The following is a 10,186-nucleotide window of genomic DNA, read 5'->3' on the forward strand; positions in this document are numbered from 1 at the left end:
GGGGCGGCGCTGTTCCTGCGCGGGGCCATCGGGCCGGGCCGGGCCATGCGGGCGGGGGCCGGGGCGGCGGCGGCGGCCGCGGGGGGCCTGGGGGCGGCGGCGGCGGCCCTGGCGAAGCTGGCGCTGGGCACGGGCGGGGAGGCGGCCGGCGGCTCGGTAAGGAAGGGGGCAGGCGGTGCTGGGCGCCCCGAGCTCCCGTGCGGCCCTCACCCCGCAGGCGGCACTCGGCGCCAGGGCTTGCGCTGCTCATCAAGGCGGTGGAGGGCGAGGAGCGCGCTGGTTCTCCTCCCGCGCTCCCAGAGGCTGCCCCGGGTTTGCAGGGAGAGGGGGCGGTGTCGGGGAGCGGGGCCGTGAGTCACCCCGGGGAGCCCGGCCTGGCGGGGTGACTCATGCAGGGGCCGACGGAACGGCGGGGGGAGCGCGGCGAGTGTGGGGAGCGGGCCCGGGACGGGAATGCCCCGAGCCAGGCCCATCTGCACACCTTCTACGTCAGTGCCACTTTAAAGCAGGATGTTAGTATGACTGAGCATCAAATGCTCATTCGCAGCCCACTGTTTTGCTGATAGCAGCGCACTTCTCCCTTTTATTCCCTCTCTGTTGGGCCCTGACCAGAGCAGAGAGGTGGAGCCCTTGATTTCCACTGTGCTTCTCTTCGGCTGTTCTTTGGTGATGATCTTTATCTCGGTCGCGTTTCACAAACATCCATGTGCTTGACGTGACATGGGGCTGCTGGCCTTTCACCTCAGAGATGGTGTCCTCACCTCCAGGAGTGACCTGGCACAGCAGAGGCGGAGATGGGCCAGGTCATGTGTGAGTGGGGAGAGGAGGAAGGCAGAATTCATGTATCCTAAAAGCCTTTTGGGGAGATTCATTTCGGTCTAGGTTGTTACTCATGTGGCAAATGTGCATTTCGATTTGAAATCCAAAAGGGAACGCACAAGGGAAACTAGATCTGAAACAAATCCAGCCTTGCACCAAGGGAAAAAAAATTTAAAAAAAAAAAAATTGACTTGTGTGATTATTAGAGGGTTAAAAAGGCAAAATCTTAGTACCTGCCAGTCCTGTTGATCCCTTCTGATATCTCAGAAAGGGTGGTAGAAAGGATTGTAAAAAAAACCAAAAAAACTGGTACTTCTCCCCCACCCCAAAAATACCCAAACTGTGCTCTGTACTGCAGAGTGGCAGAGCATGGAATTACTGAAAATGCTGACAGGATCTTTTCTGAGTGTTTTGCTGTGTTGAAATGTATTAAAATATTTCCTATTTGTTTAGGGGGACCTTTTTTTTTCTTTTGAAGTGCTGTGACAAATTGTCATGTCATTGGATAGGAGTGTTGTCAGAAGATCAAGGATGATAATCCTTCCCCTCTACTTTGCTCTAATGAGGCCACACCTGGAGTTTTGGGGCCAGTTCTGAGCTCTGTACTGCAGAAAAGCAATGGAGCTACTGGAGAGTCCAGCAAAGAGTCGTAAAGATGATGAAAGGACCAGAGCGTCCCTTCCCTGAGAAGAGACTGAAAGAGCTGGGACTGTTCATCCTGGAGAAGAGAAGGTTCAGGGGGATCTTTTCAACATGTAGAAATAATTGCAGGGAGGGCGCACAAAGGATGAAGCCAGGCTCATTCTAGTGGTGCCCAGTAACAGGACCAGAGGCAATGGGCACATGCTGAAATACAGGTGGTTCCCTCTGAACATCCAGAAACACCTTTTCACTGTGAGGGTGACCAGGCACTGGCCCAGATTGCCCAGGGATATCGTAGAGTCTCCATCCTTGGACATGCTCAAATACTGTCTGGACATGGACCTGGGCAATCTGCTGGAGTGATGAGGTTGGATCAGATGAGCTCCAGAGGCCCCTTTCAACCTCAGCCATGCTGTGATTCTGTGACTGTTTCTTTTTTCTCGGCAGATCAGTTTCTTTCACTTTTCAGGTCTATTCTAAGTGACAATTATTAATTAAATTGATCAGCTTAGCTGTAAAACACCAAGTTTTGTGTAAATACCATAATCTTTCTAGTAGCTTAAATTGCACAGGATTGTAGATGCATAAGTGTTTCAGAGGGCTCCCTTTGAATACTGCATGCATGTGGCAAAGCCATTTCTGCAGAGCAGCTATGAGGGGACAGAAATTCAAGGGGTTTTGTGTTGGAGGAAGAGCTACAGAAATCCCACAATACGTGTAATAGCAGCTGTCACTCGTGCAGTGTGGAACATTGCAGCAAAAAGTGTATTGACACTTGTAAGAGCTGATGATGCAGGGTAGGAGGATACTCCACGGCACCAGAGGGATGGATTTCCTGGCCAGAAGGATGTGTTGTGGCCCAGCCTGAGAGCAACCTGGCCAGGAAGGGTCATTGCACTTGAACAAAAGTTCTTTGCTTTCTCCGCTCCCCTGCCAGTCGTCATCTAAAATTACTTCTGCCACTTCAGGAGTGATTCTGGATTATCTGAAATGTACACTGAAATTAATCTTTGCTTAGAAAAGCAATCGGAACAGTAATCCTTGACTCATTGGGGTGGCTCAGCTGAGCCCTTAGCAGGGGAGGAATTTATCTCCCTCCTTCCTTGTGGGGAGCGTGTGGGGATGTTCCTGTCTCTCTGTCTGCGTAGCATTACAATGACCACTCTGCTGCCCTGGGCACAGAGGAACTTGACCTTTCTCTGATAAACCTTCCTTCTGGGCATGTGCCACCTGCAGCTGATTTCCCTGGCTCTGCATTAGGAGATCAGAAGAAGCCACGAGTTCTGGGTCACTTTTGAGGGTGGCATAGTTGCTGTGATGGTGGGAGGAGCCAGCTTTACTTTGCCACTGGTGGTCTCAGACTAGCTCAAGTCTGGCAAGATCTCTGGAGGTCTCTAGTCCAAGCTCTGCTTACACATGACCTTCTCCAGTTAAATTTTAAGTACTTAGAAGGTTGGAGAGCCCATGACCTCTATTCTAGTGCTTGATCACTATTGCTTTTCCTTGTAACAGTTTTCATTTGCTCCAAACTTTACTTGTTGCCTCTTGTCATATCCAAATGGACCTCAGAGAAGAGCCTGGGCTCCATCCCTCTACACCCTTGGGCCAATGGTTGAAGGCAGTAACAAGATTTCTTAAGGTTTTTTCTTTACCTCAGCAGCCTGCTCTCTTTCTGATCCAAAATGACACTCAAGATTGGTGAAACATAGAGAATTGTTTTCCCCTCTCATCCCTACGCCCAAGTCTGCTTACTCACTAGAAGTGTCTGGATGTGCATAACTCCCCAAGGAAGGTAAAACTGCCAGGTCATACAGGCGGAGGGTGAAACTGGGAGGCAAACCCCATCCTGTGGTGAGCCCTAACACAGCAGAAGTTTTCTTTTTCAGAGGAGCAGTAGTAGCTGGGCATGGTTGTCCTCCTCACCCACCCACACAGGGTTTGCCAAGGTCAGTGGGAAAACAAAGCGATTTACTGATGGGAATCATTCTGAATCTTTTCTGTTGCCCTGATCAGTTGCAAAAGTTGGAGACCTTTGCTGGAAGTGGGGCAAAATGAGGCCACACACTGGCACCATTCCTCACTGGAGTAGGATTAGCCTTGTAGAGTTTGTGCCAGCCATCAAGCATGAATTTGCTTTGCATTGTTTTCCTTTTAACTTTGTACTTACCGTATCACTTAAAACTGTGGGCTACCCCACTGCTTGCAATTAGCAATTTCTTCTTCTGAGTGGGAGCAGGACACAGTTGGTGGACACCATTGATTAGGGCAGCTGGCAGGAGGACGCTGCAGCCATTCCCACAGGGCAGGTGTCTCCTCTGAGCTGTACTCGTTGGTGGCTTCAAACCTGCTTTTCTGTCTGCCTCAAGACAGATCCCACCATGGACTGAAAGCTGACAGGTTATGAAGCTGTGATTGCTGTGGGCTTAGACAAAGCTTTGCTTTCACTTGTCACTGTGAGAGTTGTGATCTGCCTGCCTGTGTCTTTACATCAACTTGGTGTCTTTACATCAACTACATGGTACCCAGTGCTGGGGAGAGGGCCTCAGCTGCTTAAACTAGGAAGGGGTGTGGGGTACTGTGAATGGTGCTGGCTTTTTAGGTGCAACTGCCCTTTTTCAGACTGAAGTAGTTACACATCTAGTCAGGTTGTCTAAGGAAAGAGATCTTTCTTGAGGCCCTTGAATTCAGAATTGGTTTTATTGATACTAAATGCTGGAGCAGAGACCCCTCAGTAAACCTCACTACTCTCCAGTGAGTGTGCAAAACAAGGCATGAAGCCACCCAGCTCTTCTTTTCCTCCTGGAGATCCTGCTCTACCCTCACTGCAGCAGTAGTGCAGCCAGGTCCTGGGAGGTCATAAGGACAAAGTGCATTGGCACCACGCAGGTCTTGGTTCACATTCACAACAGTTAAGTTCTGGAGCACACACAGTGCCAGCAGGTGCATCTCTGGTGTTTGTCAGACTGAATTTGACCCTTTTCCATACATCACATGCTAAGTGAAGGGCATTTATGGGCATTGTGTGTGGCACAACATGAGCTGGAGAGCTTTCTGCAGTTTGGTGTCTGGCATGGTAGCTGCTGTACATTATCCCAGCACTTCTCAGCTTGTAGTGTGAGGCTGGACTTGCAGCAGGGCATGGCAGGCTCACAGTCTGTCCAGAGCTGTTTCCTTGTTTCCATTTCCTTCTGTGATTTAATATATGCATCTTCATGTAATACCAGCTGTAATTCAGTTTTAAAATCCCACACCATTAGGTATGGCTCCAAAGTGCCCATGAATTATTGAGATTGAATAAGTGGGAGATGAAAATACAGAGTTTTCTGTTCTGTCCTGCAGCTGCCAGTGTTGCTTCGCCTCAGCTGTGTTGGCCTGGTGTTTGTGTGCAATGCAGTGATGTGGACAGTCTTCACAAAAGCCTTACGACTCTCCTCCTCCTCAGCTGCTGCCTCTGTGACAACAACAGCCTCCAACTTCATCTCTTCGGTGAGTAGACCCCTTCCCCAGGTGCTGAAGCCTGAGGAGCACAGCAGGGTGGGAATGGCCACGCTGGTTGTAGCTCATCTCCCAGTGCAACCAGCATTCCTGACCACAAAGGGAGAGTTACAGGCAGATGTGAAATGATTGTGTCAGACCTCAGCTGCTCTGATAATTGTTCACGGCACAGGTCGTGGAAGTTTCCTGAGTGGTACAGGAGCAAGGGTGCTGCTGCCCAGCACAATGCCTTGCAGCACCAACACAGTCTACTGAACTTTTCTAATTGCCAGTGGGAGCTGGAGCTGGGAGCTTTGCTTTATTTTCCTTTTCCTTCGTAGTACCTCACTTGTGACAAGCCAGAGTCACCCTACCTGAATGTGAAGATGCATCACCTCTAGTGACAGCAAGAGTCTTTGAGCCACAGGTTTTTTCCACTTGCTTTTCACTCATGGCAGCAGTCCACCTTGTTTCTGTGCTCCAGCTGGCAGACAGCTTCTGGTGGTGTCCAAAAATCAGCAGTAATAATAAATGTCCAATCAGTGGGAGATTTGGCTCCTGAGAAGTGCTGGAAGAGCAGCAAAGCACATTGCACATCTGCCAAATCTTGCTTTGGGACTACAATATGGCTGTGCTTCCAGGCTGGTGGTGGGGTTGGTCATCTCCAGCATCACCTTCAGCAGCCATTCCTATTGGTCATCCCAGTAGGAGTTTCCTCAACCAGGTTTTTTTCAGGGCTGTCTCTCCCAGAAGTCCTCACAGCTTTGGCAGCTCAAGAAGCCTTGGGGCAGCTTGGCCCAGCAAAGCTTTGTGTCTCTCTTTTCCTTCAGGCTATCCTGGGAAAATTGCTCTTCGGGGAGACGTGGACACCTCTGTGGTGGGTCGGCCTCGCCGTGACAGTCTGCGGGCTCATGCTGCTGCACACAGCTGCACCCCAGCTGGTGCAGGTCCCAGCGGAGAAGAAGGAATGATAGCTGCTGGAGAGGTCACAGTGCCATGCCACCCCTCTCCAGCCTGGCTCGTGACGACATCCCCAGTCCTCAGCAGCCTCTGAACAAATCAGGCACCGAGCTGCTAACCCCTGCCCACTGCTCACCTGCTGACTTGCAAAATCGCTTGGTCATATCGTTCCTGGTGGTGGTGTGGTGGCAGTGACAGCCTTGAAGGGAGCTGGTCAACTCTGAGTCAGTACTGTGAATATCGGGGCCAGAGGCCATCAGCCACTCCTCCTCTTCACACCCTCTGGCTGTGGAGCTTTCCCAGTTTGGGGAATGCTGAAAGTAAACATGGTGGTTTGTCGAAGGTGCTTGTGCATCAGTTTTTTTTCCATGAAAGGACTATCCCAAAATAGAAAAGCAATTAGAATTAGATGCTGACGCAGAATTTCTGCTCTTCTGTTCCTGACTTTCTGTCTCTTGAAATGGTTCTATGACCACTGCTACCTGTAAGGTTGTGGAGACTTTCATTAATTCCTTCAGCTTCCTCTATCAGTTACATACACCTTTTAACTTGCCATTTGTATCTGACATCTAGAATTTTCACTTACCCATTCCTGACATGTGACTCACTGTAAGATTGCTGCTCTTTCCTTTAAGCCCTTACCCAGAATAGGGTTTTGATCACTCTTCCTGCTTTTTGTAGGTCAAACTAATACTGGGACAATTCAACAGGCAACCTGCTTTCACTTGGAGTGTCCATGTTCAACATATCCCCCATCCCCACTCAAGTTGACAATTGCCTTAATGTTTGGTAAAAGGGAGTTTCTCAAGCCATATTTTTTCTACACCTCTGGATGATGCTTGTTCCAATTCTCTGTGTTTCACCTAAGTTATTCCCATTCATGTGATCTGATCAACCAGATCACTGGTATCCAGGTATCTGCTAAATTTTGCATCAGTGATTGCTTCATGTTCAGGTGTCAATTTGGTGAATGTGTCACGAATCATCATTTGTAAGGTATCGGCTTCATTCCCCTGCCCAATTCTTTTTTTTTTGCCTTGGAAATTCTTCAGTTGGAATCATAATTAAGAAATATAATGATGCCTATAAATGTATGCATCATGCTGGTGATACCACTTGTTTGCTCTGGGCTTGCCAGGTTATCTCTGTCATCTTGTAATGACAAAAGGTGAGTCACAGTTGTGGCATATGCAGAAAACCTAAGGACACATTTCTGTGAGCGTCTGTATCAGAACCTGTCAGGTCTGTCATGACTGGTAGGTCTGTGCTGTGTCAAGTGTAAAATAGACTTGTGGATGGAGATGCCACTGGAGTTGGGTTTGTGCCTTTTTCTTCTTTGACTCAGAAGAGTCACTGTCTCACAGAAGAGGCCAAGAGGCGTTTGCAGCATTCCCTGCCATTCTAGCTCACCACATCCGGCAGCCATGTCCCAAGAGGGGCAAAGCCTTTGCCTCTCCCCTCAGTGTGCTCTCAAGTCTTCCCGTCAAAGGAGGGATCTGCATATGTGATGGGGGAGAGGGCAGAGTGCTCTGATGGCAGCAGTGGTAGGGTGGGACACATCCAGTTGCCTGGGAAGCTAAGACCTGATATAGAGACCAAGAATCTCTCATAGGTCTGCAGACCTGACAGTCTGCAGTCAGGAACCGTGCATTTCTAAGTACGTCAGATCTCCTTAGATATTCATAAATTATGGAAAATTAATGAAGCCTGATTTATTTGCCCTTGTTATTAACCCTCAGCCAGCTGTAAGCCATGGTTGCCTTCATGCAAACAGCAGTAGAAGGACTAGGCTCTGTGGTTAATTTGGCAGTTGTCCCATTTCCTTGTAAACCATTTGGAAAGCTTTTTAACCTGGACTATCTCAAAACTGGCATTTCTTTATTACGGTCATTGTTGGAGGTCAAGGTTTAGGAGGTGTTTCTTAAGAAGTGGAAGGTGTGCCGAAGGTGTGAGCAGCACTTTACTTGGTGATGCTCACTTTAAGGCGGATGAATATAAACCAGGGCTGTAAATTCCCTCATAAATACTTGAAGGTGGGAACAGAAGTAAGTTTACCTCCAATTCTCATGGGAAGAAAAGATTGCCAAGAAGTGTTCATTTTATGGCAGAATCCCACCTCTCTCATGTACACAGTTTGGCCATGTCTGCCATTGGGGCCAGGGCTACAAGAAAAACTGGAATCACTGTCTGGTAAAGCAGTGCACTTCTGATAAACCATCCATGTGGGATCGTCTAAAATGTGGCTGAAGGTAATAAAAAAAAAAGTGGGGGGGGGGGAACTTCCAAAATAAAACTGTGTTCAAAGCTCAATATCTGATTTTTTTTTTTTTATTTACAGATATTTTAGACCACACGCACACAAAAAAAAAGCAATGTGAGACTAGCAAATGACCTGGGTTTGACAAGTCTGCGGTTCAGAGGTGGTGAACCTTGTGAGGTGGCTGAAGATCATGGCCAACTCCAAGACTGGTTTACTGGGGCAGAAGGTGGGTTATCTTTATGTGGGAGCTACAGCACTGTGCTTGCATGGATTTTTTGCTCAGTTGAGATGAGGTATTATTAGAGAAGAACCTTGAGCATATGTTTCCACTCAAATTCCAGTGAAATACACTTCTGTGTGCACATCTCACAGAAACAGTGCTATATCTACAGCACTGGTGGATAGGGGCAAAGCCAGGGACATTGTCTACCTGGGCTTGTGCAAAGCATTAGACACTATCCTGCATGACATCCTTGACTCTGAATTGGAGACATGGATTTGATCCTAGGCACACCTACAAGTTGGGCAGAGACACAGAGACATGACTGACAGCAACCTTGTGGAGAAGGACTTATGGGTGGTGGCTGACCAGAAACTCAACATGAGCCAGCAGTGTGGGCTGCCAGCCCAGAAAGGCAAACAAATCCTAGGCTGCATCTAAAGGAGTGTGGCCACTCTGCTCTCATGAGACCCCACCTGTAGTGCTGCATCCACCTCTGGTGTCCCTGACACAGGAAGAACATGCAGCTGTTGGAGCAAGCCCAGGAGGCCACAAGATTGATCACAGGGCTGAAGCACCTGCCCTATGAAAGCAGGCTGAGAGCATTGGGGCTGCTCAGCCTGGAGAAGTGAAGGTTGCATGGAGACCCCATAGCAACCTTCTAGTATCTGAAGGGAATACAGATACTAACAGGGAAGCCAGAGAGGGACTCTCCATCGGGAACTGCAGTGATAGGACGAGGAGTAATGGATACAAACTGTAAGAAGGGAAATTTAGATTCGATAGATGGAAAGAAATCTTTTCTGGAACAGATTGCCCAGAGAAGCTGTGGATGCCCCATCCCTGGCACTATTCAAGTTGGATGGAGATCCAGGTTGGATGGAGCTCTGAGCAGCCTGGTCTAGTAGAAGGTGTCCCTGCTCCAGGCAGGGTGTTTGGAACTAAGTAATCTTTAAGGTCCCTTTCAACTCAAACCATTTCATGATTCTGTCACCTCCCAAGTGCTGGCTGTAATGAGTCTGTCCTACACCTACCTCTCATTCTCAAACACAACACTTAGTTTTTCAGCATCTTGTTCATCATCAGGCATGGGCATACCATGTCAGTAAAAAGTAGAAGAAGCGGGTACATAGTTAACAGGAAGGCTCACAATGACACTCAGAAAGATTTGAATAAGAATACTTGAATTAATGGTGGGAAGCATTAGAAAAATCTGTTGTATAAACAAAGTCCAGGAGTATTGTATTCTAAGGTAAACAATGTCTCATATACCTTTACAAGGAACAAAGCCAAATGAAATAATAGTTTCAGTTGAACCTTAAACCATAATTTGACTGATTAGATAAGGAAATATACATAAAAAACTTTTAAATGTCCCTGTTGCCATTGACAAGGAGGCACTGAAAGTTTGTACAGCATCTCAGACACAGCATATATTGAAATCACTTGAAGGATGGTATGTTTGCCCAGATTATAACTATTTGAAGTAGATGCAATAAATAAGTTTGGTGACTTGTTCTGCCGAGTTTGGTGTATTAAAATTTTTCCAGGAATTTGACTCAGTGCTCTCTGTTGACCCATTCAGAGACCTTAAATTATCACATTGCAAGAGTGTCCCACACACACACATAATTACATGATCTTGCAGACAGTGGGGTATTTTCAAAGAAGGAAGTCCTGTGGTGCAACATGCCAGAAGAGTGGCTCTGACCTTGTCTGGCACAGAAAAAACCATGAAATTAGGAATAAATGGGTACTAATCCTGACATGTTCAGGGTGCTCTTCTGCAGAAGAGCAGCAACAAACCTTCA

The 10,186-nt window shown here is 47.9% G+C and overlaps 1 protein-coding gene across 2 annotated transcripts; it reads left to right on the forward strand.

Moving 5' to 3' along the window:
- Positions 1–45: 45 nt before the first annotated feature.
- TMEM42 (transmembrane protein 42) lies at positions 46–9,815 on the forward strand (the record flags this gene model as incomplete). 2 transcript variants are annotated; one of them, XR_014591132.1, is made up of 4 exons in its annotated part: positions 46–156; positions 4,801–4,947; positions 5,766–8,144; positions 8,234–9,814. XR_014591132.1 is itself a non-coding variant. In XM_083871541.1 (3 exons), 3 exons carry the CDS (start codon positions 46–48, stop codon positions 5,904–5,906), a joined length of 399 nt encoding a protein of 132 aa, XP_083727667.1. In that variant the 3' UTR covers positions 5,907–9,815. The 2 variants fall into 2 exon arrangements, 1 of the variants encoding a protein (XP_083727667.1); XM_083871541.1 differs by having other exon boundaries at positions 5,766–9,815.
- Positions 9,816–10,186: the final 371 nt, after the last annotated feature.

This window comes from Zosterops lateralis, assembly GCF_965231275.1.
Source record: "Zosterops lateralis genome assembly, chromosome: 1".
Classification (NCBI taxonomy): Eukaryota; Metazoa; Chordata; class Aves; order Passeriformes; family Zosteropidae; genus Zosterops; species Zosterops lateralis.